This window comes from Thermobia domestica, chromosome 1 (assembly GCF_964235325.1).
Source record: "Thermobia domestica chromosome 1, izTheDome1.hap1.1, whole genome shotgun sequence".
Classification (NCBI taxonomy): Eukaryota; Metazoa; Arthropoda; class Insecta; order Zygentoma; family Lepismatidae; genus Thermobia; species Thermobia domestica.
In genome coordinates, this window is record NC_137454.1 from 38,929 (window position 1) to 54,674 (window position 15,746).

Below are 15,746 nucleotides of genomic sequence, written 5' to 3' on the forward strand. Positions count from 1 at the left end.
TGTACCGAATGGAAAACGAATGAGAGACTTTTAGGAGCAGGAGAGGAGAAGAAACCCTTGTAGGTGTAATAAGAAAATATGCAAATGGTCAGGTTGGGAAGGAACCGTACCACGAAACTTTTGATGTAAAATCAGAATGAAAGGGAAAAAGAAAGAGGGGACGAAAGGTACTACCAATAAAACGCTTACATTAAGACAAAGAGGTTAACTGAAGATCACTCGGCCTGGAAATTTCTCAGTATGCGGCAAGTGGCCTGTCATCGGCCTGGAAACTTCTCAGTATGCGGCAAGTGGCCTGTCATTGGCCTGGAAACTTCTCAGTATGTGGCAAGTGGCCTGTCATCGGCCTGGAAACTTCTCAGTATGCGGCAAGTGGCCTGTCATCGGCCTGGAAACTTCTCAGTATGCGGCAAGTGGCCTGTCATTGGCCTGGAAACTTCTCAGTGTGCGGCAAGTGGCCTGACATCGGCCTGGAAACTTCTCAGTATGTGGCAAGTGGCCTGTCATTGGCCTGGAAACTTCTCAGTATGTGGCAAGTGGCCTGTCATCGGCCTGGAAACTTCTCAGTATGCGGCAAGTGGCCTGTCATCGGCCTGGAAACTTCTCAGTATGCGGCAAGTGGCCTGTCATCGGCCTGGAAACTTCTCAGTGTTCGGCAAGTGGCCTGTCATCGGCCTGGAAACTTCTCAGTGTGCGGCAAGTGGCCTGACATCGGCCTGGAAACTTCTCAGTATGCGGCAAGTGGCCTATCATCGGCCTGGAAACTTCTCAGTATGCGGCAAGTGGCCTGTAATTGGTCTGGAAACTCCTCAGTATGCGGCAAGTGGCCTGTCAATGACGACAAAATGGTGTAACAAACACGATTATTGCCTGCCTTCATCTGCTCTCTGCTCCTCATGTCTGTTTTCAAGCGTTAAGGTAGAAATGTGTATTTTAAAGGAATCTGAATAGCAAAGTTATTTTATTATTATTTCTCGTGATCCTAACTGCATTAATTTCAAGACCAATTCTCTTGCAAGTCGTTGACCACAATAACGGATTTATGTTTGTATCAGTATTAGATTGGTAACAACACATTACAAGATTCGAGTGAATGACTTAATGTTGTTTTTCTGAAAGGTCAAAGGATGTAGATGTAGTATCTCAATGTTAATCAGTTGACCTGTATTTATTTGACCTCTTCATTTGATTTAAGCATTCTGGTAGTTTGGGCTGAGGAATTCCATATGATTCAAACTGAATGATCAGCATGCAGTCACGGTTGAAGCAAATAGATAAGTTGCCTTAAGTTTATTGAAAGATGATCGTATACGGTACAAATATTGAATAATATTGGTTACATAATGTGACAAGCACATGTTATCTATCGCTGTAGAATAGATATATTATCTTTTAGATAATTTGTAAGTGGCTTGGTTTACCAAAATCCCTTTGTATGTTTATTCTGTCTGTCCATCCATCCGTTCGGAAGACAAAATATCTCAACATCTATCTAATAATCTTTCTGCAAGTTTTTCCAGGATATAGAGGCTTAAAAATTTGGAATGGAATTCGTGCATGGAGATCCATGCACTGGAGACGGGGGAAATCAAGAATTTCTGGCTGTAACGTGAATAACTAAAGAGTAAACACAGTAATCGATAGCGAGAAGTGGTTTCTTGCAATTGATTAAACGGTTTGGGTACAAAACCTCGCGGCAAGAACCTCGCCTCCCAAAACCTCGCGGCCCAAAATCTCACCGGGCCGAAACCTCGCCTGGCCAAAACCTCGCCGCCCAAAACCTCGCGGGGCCAAAACCTCGCCTGGCCAAAACCTCGCGCCCCAAAATATCACCATACCAAAAATCTCACCTGACCAAAATGTAAATGTTCCAACAGATGATAAGGATGATGGTATAAAATACGCTGTTTCAGAAGAAGTATCACGGGTATTTGACCAAATCCCGCGATACCATATGAAAATTCTATTTCTGTATTAGAGGATTTCAATGTGAAGGTAGGGCGACAGGATGGTTTTAAACTGGTTATAGGGAAAGAAAGTCTGCATAAGGAAAGTAATGACAACTAATGGGGCTAGTTTCGTGAACTTTGGAACATCCAAAAACTTAAAAGTTTAACAAAAATCTAATAATATTTATGAAAGTATGAAATAATATATGAGTTTTTACGACGTCCCTTGATTATGTCCTATAGGTTAAAACATACGTAGATGACCAGGATGAAGGAAATGATCGAATAAAGAAAGTGGGAGGAAACGGGAATAACTCGAGAAAGGCCACGCACACGATGTTTTGTATATTATTATTATTATTATTATTATTATTATTATTATTATTATTATTATTATTATTATTATTATTATTATTATTATTATTATTATTATTATTTGTAATGTGGAATTGCATATTAAGAAACTCATTGGGTAAATTTTAAAGAAAAGTTTCATTATGGGCGAGGTTTTGGCCCGGCGAGGGTTTGGCAACGCGAGGTTTTGGCCAGCGAGATTTTGGGCGGCGATGTTTCGGCCGCGAGATTTTGTCCGTATCCCCGATTAAACGTCTCAAGAATGCATTCTACTCCCACCTTTAACTCTCTGATAAAGCTCGGAGTGATAAAAATCCACTTTAACTTTCGGTTTCAGTATTGTTCCTCGTACAGCAAAAATGGTAAGAGATAGCGAAAAGCGTTTTTCAGGAATCGATTTATCGTTCTAAGAATAGGTACCCATCTTCTGTCTTAAGCAGCGCCGGTCTGGCGCCATCACGAACCCTCGGCTATAGTTGATTCTGAGTCTTCCGATCGAGAAACTTTTCAGAGTATCTTTTTCGGTACACTTCGCATCAAAAAATTTGCGACAGCAAACGCCGTGCAGTTAGATCATCCAATTTACACATTCTTAAACCCATAATCGTGCCTGGTAAAGAGACATCCTCTCTCTCCCCTCCCTTCGTCTCCCCCAAAACTAAAATCAGCAATCGACATGAGCGCAAGTATAATTTCAAAATATACATGTATTGGTATCAATAATATGAAAGAATAAAAGCGAGACGAAACAAGATTCATAAGTTCATGAAGTGAGAAACTTAAACACACACACATATATAATGAACAGCAATTGAAACCGATGGATCTCTATTAGACAGAGATATAGAACTGAGACAGAGAGAAAAATGGGAGAAAAGAAGAATAACGAAAGGGAGCACAGATAAAAATATGGAATTCAAACTTACTGAAAAAAAGAGAGAACCTAATATAATAAAGCTCCGTTTCCAGAAATCCAACAAGAATATAGAAGTAACGTTTGGATTTTATATTTTTCAGGACTAATCGAATATAGAGGATGGTTGAGAAATTCATTAAATCACTTTCAAAATGAATACCGAACTTGGTGCTCAAATTAAATACTCAATTTCCAGTGAAATGGTAGAACTCTGAAACACATACAATACTGACAAAACTTTAACACACAGGCTTTGTTTGCGCGTAGTTCGGTTGCAAATTCGATCGTGTTTCTTGAACGTACTGACTCGAAATACATTCTAAGAAACCCAGTAGGTAATGAGGACATACCTTTCGTCCCAAACTACTAATGCAAACTAAACAAAAAATGTGTGCTATTTTACTGCCTATCAGATAGATCCAATATTAGAAGCTCAAACTGTATCATAATGAAAAGTTACAAGTGTTCAAAAAAAAATTGGATGTTTCTTACAGACGTAACAGACTTCGAATGTTTCACATTTAAAACGTGAATAAGATACATTGAATTATAGGAAGGTCACGAATTTTTGTGTCAAACGAACATAAACAAAATCTTTTCTTGAAATAACGAAAAACGGGTCCATTTTCTACTCATCTGAAGATTTATCTGTTCTGAATATCCACTCTCGATTTCACCTATTGCGATTATAACGTTTTAATTCAGAACTGAAACGGGTCATTGCGTCAGTCGAGTGATGTAGGTAAGGTTATGAACCGGAAGTGGGTCGAGAATTCGAAGCCATACTGACCCGCTGATTCTAGTGAGACTCGGTAGACCTGGAGGACAAGGAAGAGATTTTACTTATTTCTTTCCGTATAAACAGTCCGTATAACTTTTGGAGATAACTTTTGGAGATAACTAGGATTGGAGATGTGCCCACAGAGCAGGAAAACTTAGAAGCCGAAACCCCAGTTAATTAGATTTTCCACACCGGGTCATTCGAGTCAAGTTTTGGACCGGGACGCTTTTGTTTGGGTTAGGGTTAGTCACCGGGCCATCAAAACTGTCTCTATTTTCACTCTGGAATACGCACAGCACAAAGTGTGTGTGTGTGTGTGTGTGTGACAGACAGAGGGAAAAGCAATAAATAAGATACGAATATAAAGTTGCCTAGAGAGAGAATAAACGAAGAAGAGAAAGATGCAGAGTTGATAAGGAAACATCAAGAAAGACAGAGAGATAGATAGATAGAGAGAGAGAGAGAGAGAGAGAGAAAGAGAGAGAGAAATATAAATATAAAAGTGACAACTACTTATCATTACACTGTACGATAAAGAACGCACACACTGTTTACTAGAATTGTCGTCAGTGATGCTTTGTAAGTTCTTCAACTACAGATGAATCTTTGTTTGCAGTCATTATTTTATACGAGAAAGATACTATCTGATGGGGATTCGAACCGAGATTTTCTATTTACAAGTCCAACACGATACCGATACCCCACAGATTACTCTGCTTGAAACTTGTTTAAAAATAGTGTACATTAAAAGTTGATACTTCAGATCAATTAAGTGTATCGAACTGTCCTGGCAATTCTCATAGATGTTATTTGCTCTTTACCAACTAACATTCGTAAATCGTCCCTATCGTGATACAGTTATTTGCTTCCATGTTCTTAAATATTTTCCGTTTAGTATGAGAGTCACTCTTCGATTTTTCACAATTGCTTTGTAAAAAATTCTGTGGCTTGAACAGGATTTGAACCTATGTTAACAAACTATACTAGTCATAAGTCCAGCACGTTACCCTTACGTTGTCTTGCCACCTGCAGCGATAAGCCAAATATTACTAAGTACAGCCTTGATCTTTTTAATGAACCGGCTTCTTCCTGTAATGCTATTTACACCAAAGTGCACGTCGAAATTCATTTATTTGATGATTTGGAGGCAAATTAGATCCCACTAATAAAGTAAATAACATACCATGTAGGGAAAAATTAACGAATTAATAACACATTATGCAGTAATTTTGCCCTGCAAGGTCAAAAGTACGTTTACAATAATAATAATAATAATAAATGTTCACCTTCACTGTATAGTTGTCACTTCAGCGATCAATAATGTCAATATTCTCCTATACTTGCTACGCCACGTGCAGATACGTTACACGGCGTCAATCTCGCGAATGATTCTTTGGAGATTAGACTCTTGCTCCATTTTTCTTCCGTTTCTAGAAAAGCCGCACACATGGTGTTTATCCACCATAAAGTCTATACGGCATGAGGAGAGATCGATCTTACATACAGTGCGTATACAGTACATAAAAATCGGGAGCAGTACTACACACGTTATTGTACAATAAGCTTATATGCAGCGCTACACAAAATATTTAGTTACGTCTTTGTGCACGTGAACATGGGTTCAAGCGCGTTGGAGACTGTTGAACACTGATGTTGTTAACATACCTTAGCCAAAATTGCAAGTTCCGTCGTTAGGAGCTTAGCCGTATGTTTTAGTCTTTTGTAGCCATTATTATCGATAATGTTTAGTACCCATAATAGATTTTTGTCTTTACGTATTTCTTTATTCTTATCCTCATTGTAAAAATTCACTTTCTTCATTTTCTGAATAAATAGCATAATTCCTCTTATTTAGAATGTAAACACCATTTGCAATTGATAAACAACAAAAATTTAATGTTCCGACGTACTTGTAAAAAGTAAGGCCACCATGATCGTGGTATACGGTAATAGATGAGGTTTACCTCCATTACCTGTATCCAAGATATGATTTCGTTCCCATTAGTCATTCCATACCTACAAAGTACCTTTGCTTTGTACTGTATACTGTAAATGCATTGAAAATTTGAGGTCCCTTGGAGCACAATTTAATATTATTCAATTGAGCTAATTTTTCTTATATTTTACTTTGGTCTGATATAGAACCGTTTTAGAGGATGATACGCATAAAAACTTGACTAGTTGAGGTGATTTTGAGTTTAACGTCCCTTTTAGCAGCGGGCCTATGTGAGACGGTACCTACTGATTAACGTTTAATCCGAACCACATGAGCTCCCGCCGAGAACCGAACACGGGTTTCGCACGCCAAAGGCGCGTACTCTAACCGCTTAGCCATAAAGGAGCTCAAAACCTCAACTAGAAAGATAACGAGCACCCAAATAAACCATGACAAAATTAAGTATTTTGTTTGAAATATATGCATCAATGTCCCATAAGTTGGAAACCAAAGACCAGCACACGATAATATTGCACGTGCATATTAAGCTCCTGCAGACCTACAACCACGTGAAATTTAGCCAAGATCTGAAGAGTTTTATCATCTTACAGAATAGAGGGGGTCCATTTAATTGGTGTGTCAAATCTTTAAATTTGAATTTTAACTGGCACATAATTTTCTCCAATTTTTGTCCAACCAAGAAAAAAATGTGAACTATTCAAATTAACACAGGAGGGCCTCTTCAAAACTTGGTCCACTTCGATCACCTGTAGTGCGATATTTTTCAATTCGAAATGTATCTAGCTCAGAATTTTCTCCAAATTTTGTCCATTTTTGCCCAACTAAGAAAAAAATGTGTACCACTCAAATAAACGAGGAAAGGCCATATCAAAATTTGGCCACTTCGATCACCTGTAGTGCGATATCTTTCAATTCGAAATTTAACTAGCTCAGAACTTTGTCCATTTTTGCCCATCTAAGAAAAAACTTTGTACCACTCAAATAAACAAGGGACAACGGATATTTCAAGATTTGGATAGTTGGATCACCTGTAAAGGAACATCTTCAAAATTCCAAATTTAATTAGCTCAGAATTTTGTTCAATTTTTGTCCATTTCAGTCCAACCAAGAAAATATTTTGTACCATTCACATTAACAGAAAAGGGTCTTTTCAAAACTTGGGCCACTTCGATCATCTGTAGTGTGATATATTCGAAATTTAATATTTCAGAATTTGTCCAATTTTTGTCCACTTTTGAACAACCAAGAAAAATTTTGTACCATTCAAATAAACAAGGACTGTCATTTTAAAATTTGGCCACTTCGATCATCTGCAGTGATAGCTCTGAAAATTCGAATTTTAACAGCTTGACAGTACAAAAATGTACAAAAATTTTAGAAAATTATAAACTAGTTAAAATTTGAATTTGAAGATGTCACACATCGTCTGATCGAATAAGCGAAAATTTTGAAATGCCCCCCTTTGTTAATTTGAATGGTTCAATTTTTTTCGGGTTGGACATAATTCTGAGCTAGTTAAAATTCAAATTGGAAGATGTCGCGCTACAACTAAATGGACCCAAATACAAGCAATGTAACTAGAAGTACTTTCGTTTGTGGTTTAAAATTTTCGTTTTCTTTTTCCTTTTTCTTTTCTTACAAAAAGTCAAATGAATGACGAAAGAATATGATAGGCTGTGGTTTTTATTGGAAAGTGTTAGAGAGGTCTTTGAAAACCCACTTTCTACATATTATTATTATTATTATTATTATTATTATTATTATTATTATTATTATTATTATTATTATTATTATTATTAGTTTGATGTTACATGATTATCGGAGGCTAAGGGAGACTGGGATGACGGTAATGAATAAACCGAAAGAAACCCATGGTGCTTCTCCACCACAAAACCCATTTAACGTGAGCTCGAATCGAACCGCGGAGCCCACGCAGAAGAGATGAACGCTCTGCCACGGAGTCACCGCAGTCCCACGATGAAAGATGTCAGATAGTATGTAAAAACTATTCAGATTCCTATGGTAATATATTCATGGTTTGATGGAAGCAAAGATAAATCTATAGGCGATTACGTGTCTCACTCTGACCCAGGTTCGATTCCCGGTGGGGCACTCGGTCCAAAAATGTAAAAAGCTTTTTCAGGTCAGCCATCCTGAATGAGGATTTTCTCAGTCACACGAGGCAAATGCCGGGGTGGTACCTAACTTATAGGTCCCAGGCCGCTTTCATCCTTCCCCATCCCCGGATTGTGTGCTCGCCGAGGGACGTCATCCTTTATACGTAACAGGCTAACATGACGATAGATGCCGGAAGCCTATAAATCTAAATCCTAAATCCTAACGTGTCTCGCTTTCTGTAGGGTGTCATCTATCACGTAATATAAAAGATCGCTCACTTGCAGAATGGTGTTGGTAATCAAAACAGTTACAAATATATTTTCATAGCTAGAAATCAAATTTTGATTGAGTAGATATTCAAGTATCCACACTTCCTTCTATGCCTGGGGCAGGCACGTAGCCAAGGGGGAGGGTACGGGGTACGGACCCCTCCTTCGAGACCAGAAATGAAAAAAAAATTAAGGAAGGATAAAACGAAAAGAAATGAGAAAAAAGAGAATCAGCGTTAACAATTAAAAGAAAAACTACACCAAGATTTTGGTTACTCTTTCTTATGAAGAGATTTGTATTACTTGCAATACATGGTGGCGAGGTGAGTGGGATATCCTGGAAGAGTCAGGGAATTTGAAATTTCCAGAAGTTACGCAATTCTTAGATTTTCTGCTATTAGTCAGGGAGATTTCAAGCTTCTGAAAGCATAATGCCGGTTGTGTAACAGTGTGGACATTTTTGATCATAATTTTTCGTCATCGCAGCCTTGCAGTATCAAACATGTTATTTCAAAAACAATTCTCTACTACTTCTTTAACCTGTCATTTGGAACAGACAGTAGTTGACGGAATAATAAAAACAAAAATTTATGTAAAAAGAAAGTTCTGTTAACATTTGATTCAACAGAGAAAGGAAAGCAGATACTGTAAAATATTTTACAAGACATTATTGAGTTTGTACACTCATGTCCAAAATCATTGTCGCATGTCTATAAATATGTTGTTGTAGGAGTATAATCTGATAACGAATTCGCCCGTTATTTCTTACAATGTTAGTACGCGTATAATCGGCAAAGATATGTAAGTGGCAAATTTTGTTAAAAGAGCAGTAAATAAGAACAATAAAACAAAAATAAAACTTTCTTGTCCATATAGCAACATTTTGTTTTACTCACTCTAATTTTCGTATTTATAATTCTTTTCCTATGAAATTTACCACAAATATACATTTCTCGATTATACACATGGTATCAGTATTAAAAGTGCCCTGCAAAATCATCGTCAATTTATACTCTTACAAGAAGACAGTTATAAATATGCGACAGTCATTTTGGACATGACTGTACTTTTTATAATAGTGAATATGTACTTTTTTAAAAAATAATAGTTGAAGTCGTAATGAAAGGAAAATTGTTATATTTGAATGAACGGAGGAAGAACGTAAATATTGTAAAATCAATTTCATTATTTTTCTTTTCTTATTTTACTCGAGATTTCTTCGTAGTTTGTTATTAAAATACTTACCATCATATCCTCATTTTATTGCACTAACAAACCAATATATGTTGATAGTAACGTAGTTTAGATTGATCGAGCTCCTGGGCCTTCAGAATTCCATGTCATGCCTCCCCCCTCCCCCGCCCGTTACGAAATCCTGGATAAACGAACCAGTATATGTTCCAGTAAAATAGTTTAGAATGATCGAGCCTCTGGTGTGATGAACACAGTATTTCATGTCATGGACCACCCCTTCTTCACAAAATCCTGGCTACGTGCCTGCTTGGGGTTAAGAGAAAAGGAAACGAATCGTACAGATTTTTCTTATATTTATGAACCAGATGCTGCAAGCGTAAGTCTGTTTCTCCTTATCTCTACTCAGTAGCGTCATTTCAGATTTGGATTGGGGGGGGCAAGACCCCTTGATATAAGTAAAATTTTTGCGTTTTTCACTGACTTACTAGTATTCTATTGATAAAATCTATATAAATCTCAAACTCAGGGGAGGTCAAATGCCCCTCCCTGCACACCCTAAATGACGCCCCTGTCTCTACTGTTCAAATACGCTGCAATCTCACGCAAAACAATAATTGTATCAATTTATTGAAGACGTTATAATGTCAATTATTAGCAGGGGTGGATCCAGATGGGCGATCGCAACCCCCCCCCCCCCCCGAAGAGGAAACTTTTTTATTTTATATATAAATAAAATATATAGTTTATTTTTGACGCTCTTAAAAGTAGCCCTAAGTAGCAGTATTACAACCCACCGCCCCCCCCCTAGAAATCCATGCTGGACCCGCCCCTGATTATTAGATTCATACTTTTACTGCAGAGAACATTATTATCTACTAATATAAGCAGACCTATTGCATTCATGTGCGTAATAACTTTCTGCTAGTGTTCAGGAGAAAATAACCACCTATTTTTGAAAAGCTCCATGAAAGCTTAGAGTGAGTCTGATCAAACATTTGTTCAGTGAATGTTTCGAATATCCTTACATCACCCACCCACCTAAAACTAAAGTAATCGTAGTGTATATTTGGCAACATACTTTCAGCAAAATGTCAGCGTTAACTGTATGACATAGTAAGTAGAAACTGTAATTATGTATCACTATATCAATAATACAAAGATTGTTTTTTTTTATTTTATTCTGGCTCTATGACACACCGTGACACTTCCAAAATTGATTCTTTCTCTCTCTTTTTTTTAAAAATTTAACTTACTTGGTATTCCAAGTAAATTAATTTATTTCATATTGATTGGCGATATTTGTAAAATATGAATTTAGACTATGTATATCGTAAATTGCACTAGTCAATATCAAGATTAATATAGAAATTTCCTTCGTCCCAATGTGAACACTGTAGTATACCAGAATCTTCCTTTCTTGTTAAAAAAAAAAAAAAAAAAAAAAAAAGTTATAGGTCTTCACTTAAAACTCTTACAAACCTTGGTGTTGCTTAAGAAGGCTTTCATTGAGTGAATTATAAAGTACTTGTGTCTCAATGTCAACACATGACTAGAGCACAAATTCCCAGAGAGTGTCCGTGTGCGTGGGTTTTCTCGAGGTTCTCCCGTTTCCTCCCACTTTCTTCATTCCACCATTACATTAATTACTCATCATCACCGTCTCCTTTAGTCTAACCGGCATAATCGTGGGACGTAAAACTCAAAGATTTCATTTCATCTTTTCCCAGAGAGTGTCTTTTCTAAATAACTATTTAGCGTTCTTCCCTCCGTATAGTTCTTCGTACGCCTTTATAAAGAAGATACCAATCCTCTTCCTCAACTGTTTTCAATGTATGGCAAATGAAATATGCTTCTCTCTCTACGTTTCTCCTCAACCACAGATTGGCTGCCCACACTGCTGTCAATTAGCGGCCAGTCTTAACGTGAGGTCCAAAACACAGGTGTTCCCAACGGTAGTCTAAATCGGGTCTCCCTCACCATACACACGTACGCTAACCATATTGCCACGAGGGATTTCTTATGTGTTCCAGATGCCACGTTAAGGTGTATGTTCATGTCTCATATAGCCTCGATGCTGAAGGAGAAGCAAAACTAATCAAACAATGAAACAATATAATGTTCGAAGGCAGCCCTTTCATATTTTAGTTATTCTCCCTACAACTCTTGCATACCAAATTTTTTAGAAGATGCCTGTCTAAAAGTACTGGGAAACTCTATGGGCCGTATGCAGTCATTTTGGCGCGTAATTAGTGCCAATTTAAAGAGTTCGACTAACATAAGGTTCCTGTAGTTGTCAGGCCTTTAGTATGACGCTAATCATACGTCAAAACGACTCTGCATAAGGCGGTATAACACTAGTTTTATCACCCACATGGTTAAATTTCTCTGATCGTAAGCAAGAAGTATTTGTCCAAAGAAATTAAAATAGGTTTACCTACTTTTTGAACAATTCAATGTCCATCAACTGTAGAACTATTTTATGAATATTTGGTACACTTCCCAAACAGAAGGTAGGTGGCACCACAGGTATCCTCAAGGATTCCAGATAGCCGTAGTGCCATGTAATGTATTTGTAAATCACTAATAAAAATATCAAAATAACTGCCAGCACCAGAAGGAGATAATGAAAGATAGGCATGTCTGTCGCCGTAGCTTGTCACACATGCACTGCGAGATTTCGGATCAAACTCTTTTCACAAATACTGACCAAGTGTCTACTAACCTTTGATCGCAGTTTTCGCTTTAACCAACTCCATGCCGTTACGAAAACTGAACATCTGACGCAGTTTATTGTTGATTGCGTGCTGAAATTCCTACTTAATAATACTTTGAGTAATTTTTCTTTACAAGAAAACTCAAAAGAAAAAATTATATGTCCCTTATTTTCTATTGACTGTATACATTGTCATTACAAAACTGGTAATTATTTTTGAAGTCACGAAATATGATTGCCTAATTATTTATTGGGAAAATTCGTTTGAACGAGGTATGTTCTGAGAAAAGATAGTTTAAAATAAGTTTGTTTGTTTATATGACCTTCAATATTTTAAATTATAAACCAAAGTTTTCCTTTCACACCTTTTTTTTTAAAAAAAAAAAAACTTCTTTGTTTTTACAATATTTGTCAGTACCGAGATCTTTTTTCAATTTACAAATTATTGAAGATTTGAGGTGTCTTGAGTTCGTCCAAAACCAATTCAAATGAAGCGTATTTCAAAATCTTGTGCACATTTTGTGTAGTTTTGAGCACCACATCTTGAGTTTTATGCACCTTAAGAAACCATTTTTTTTTTTTTAAATTTAAATTTTACAACTGCATGTCAGGCTTGAGTTCGTCCAACCGGAAGATCGAAAAAAATATGTGGGAACCTTTAGACTGAGTTTTGTTCAATTTTGTACACTATATCCTGCGTTTTGTGCACCTCAGGTAACATAGATATAGCCTTTTGAAAATAGTGCGTAAGCCAATTTCTCAACTGTGTACAGCGCCGGGCTAGTTACTTGGTATGTCAAATGTAAGTACTCACTTTGTAGAGTTTCGTGCACTATCTGCTGAGTTTCGTGCACCCGAGTTATCCGAGATATAACTGCTGGAAAATAGTGCGTATCCCCCAGGGATGCCCACAAAGGGGTGCTATGACGCAAACTGCGTCATTGAAATATTTGGGGGGGTAAAAATCTATATAAATATGTTTGAGGGTATGTAAAAATTAATCGAAAAGATTTTTTTCATGGAAGAACACCTACGGATAAACAATTGAGGGGGGTGCGTCATGGACATGAGGGGGGGGTGGACACCACTGGTATCCTCAACCGCCCAAAGGTGGACAGTGCTCAATACGACAAGTATTGTGTCAAATATTTATACTTCTTTTCTGGAGTTTTCAGCATCACCTCCCGAGTTTTGTGCAGCTTCCATAACAGAGATATAGTCATTGTGAAATAGTGCGTTTGTCTATTGCCCGAGTGCCTACAATACCAACGAAGGCAATTTTAATGTGAAATGGTAATACAGTGAAACCTCTACCAACGGACACCTCTATAAAGCGGACACCTCCCGTAACGGACATATTTTGTAATCTCCAAACACTCTAATAGGAAAAAACATATTGATAAACCTCTCTAAAGCGGACACTCTCTAGTACGGATACGGACAGTCTTTCCTGTCTTTTATAGGTATTATTTACCTCCGTATTACGGGCACTTTCTCTAGAAACAAGTTGGAAAATGCAGTAAAAATACATTTTTACTAATTCATACATGTGTCAACAAGAAATCATTGTGATATTTTGCCTCCTCAACTGGCTGCTCAGCAACCCAGACGAAGTCTCTGTTTAACAACACTCTCATGCCCTTTGCTTGCATCCACTCCCACCCAAACTGTTTTAGGCAGAAAAGTGTTTGACAGTTACCCACAATTTGGGATGACACGTTATGGTATTGTTCCGCTAGAATCTATAAGCAAGCAGAAGACAAGTTTAGTATTTTTGGCCAGCGGGTACACATATTGTCTGAAAAAAGACACTACTGGACTGCAATTAACTCACAAATTAAAACAACATACCGAAAATGTAGTAAGTAGTAGCAAGTGTAAAGAGCAGAGAACTATATCATCTTATTTCCATGTTGTGCCTCGAACATATAGTATTGAGTGGAGGAGGATAATTCAGGCATTTTTGTAATATTCGTAAATACATGATTCATGCAAAAATATTTGTTTTCTAATTGCGTATTACCTTATTTACTAATTTACGTTATAAAATATTGAAACCTCTCTAAGGCGGACACCTCTCTATAGCGGACAATTTTTGATTCCCCATGGCTGTCCGGTTTAGACACGTTTCACTGTACTCACTTTATAGAGTTTTGTGCACCATCTCGCAAGTTTTATGCACCTAAATAACAGCCAGTTGAGAATAATGCATGCGTATACCTATTGCCCTGTGCGTTAGAGACCTGCACGGGCCGAATTTTTCGGCCCGAGCCCAATCCAGCCCGAACGTACCTAGGCCCGGCCCAGCCCGGGCCCGAAAAGTTTTGGAGATTTTCGGCCCGAGCCCGGCCCGGCCCGATAAGTTTTTCAAAATTCTTGGCCCAAGCCCGGCCCGGGCCCGATAAATTTTAAAAGTTTTTGGCCCGACCCCGGCCCGATAATTTTTTTAAAAAATTAGCTTGAGCCCCAATCTTTCTCAAAATTTAGTACTAAATTTGACCAAACCTCAGAAACATTTTCTAAACTCTGGTTCACAACCTGACGCTTGCCTCCCGAATGGTATCATTGCCTCCTAGAACTTTGCCTGTCATCGAGAGAACAAAAACTCCATTCCCTGTAACAAAAATCTAACTTAATTGATTTTTTAGCATAAAGTGAAGATGCCAATATTGTTTAGCGACAGGCAAAACATTCCCACCTCTTTATATTTTGAGTTCAGTGAAGGTCAAGGTCAGAGCTCAATTTACCGCATAATGACTGCAATCCTCTATAGTGAAAGTGAAGCCGCTAAGCAACACAAACTGTAAATAGTTATTGCATTCTTTGTAACATTTTTCACGGACACACTTCTTCAACGTTTGGCTTTATTCCAATTATCGTTTCCGCGGGCCGGGCCGGGTTTCGGGCCTCGGGCCGGGCCCGGCCCGTGCAGGTCTCTACTGTGCGCACAATGATGACCAAGGGAACTAATATTTTCATTAATAATACTTATTTGTGAAGTTTTGTGCACTACCTCGCCAGCTTTGTGAACGTCAGATAACAATGGTATTCCCATTGAAAAATAATGCATATGTTAATTGACCCAGTGCGTACAATGCGGATCAAGGTAATATTTAGGAAAAATGTTAGTACTCAGTTTGTGAAGTTTTGTGCACCATGTCATGAGTTTTGTCCACCTCAAATAACAGAGATATAGCCTCTTGAAAAAAAAAAAAATAAATAAATAAAACTACATATCCCGAATGTCCAAGTTGACAAAGGTGATTAATGTTTCAAACATCCTTTTCTTGTAATTTTATGCAAGTATAGTTGATCACATAAAATTCTTAATACTTGCTTGATTTTCAAGTGTTTAAACCCAAAAATATCTTTGGTTATCATTAAAGTCATTAAGAATGTACTATTATCTGAAAGGCCAAGGTCGTGGAAGAGAAGTGTTGATAATCGTGTTCTAATTCATTTTAGTTCATTATATTCTGTCTTCTATTGTAATAT

General features: G+C 37.6%; 1 protein-coding gene across 1 annotated transcript in view; it reads right to left on the minus strand.

Annotated features, from left to right (window-relative positions):
• LOC145682951 (cytochrome P450 3A40-like) overlaps nt 1–12,200 on the minus strand; it is a 32,574-nt gene extending 20,374 nt beyond the window's left edge. The window contains exon 1 of the mRNA XM_081754311.1: nt 11,977–12,200. Coding sequence (XP_081610437.1) covers nt 11,977–12,176 — 200 coding nt within the window. The 5' untranslated portion in view covers nt 12,177–12,200. The remainder of the gene's footprint in view (nt 1–11,976) is intronic.
• Between the last annotated feature and the right edge of the window lie 3,546 nt (nt 12,201–15,746).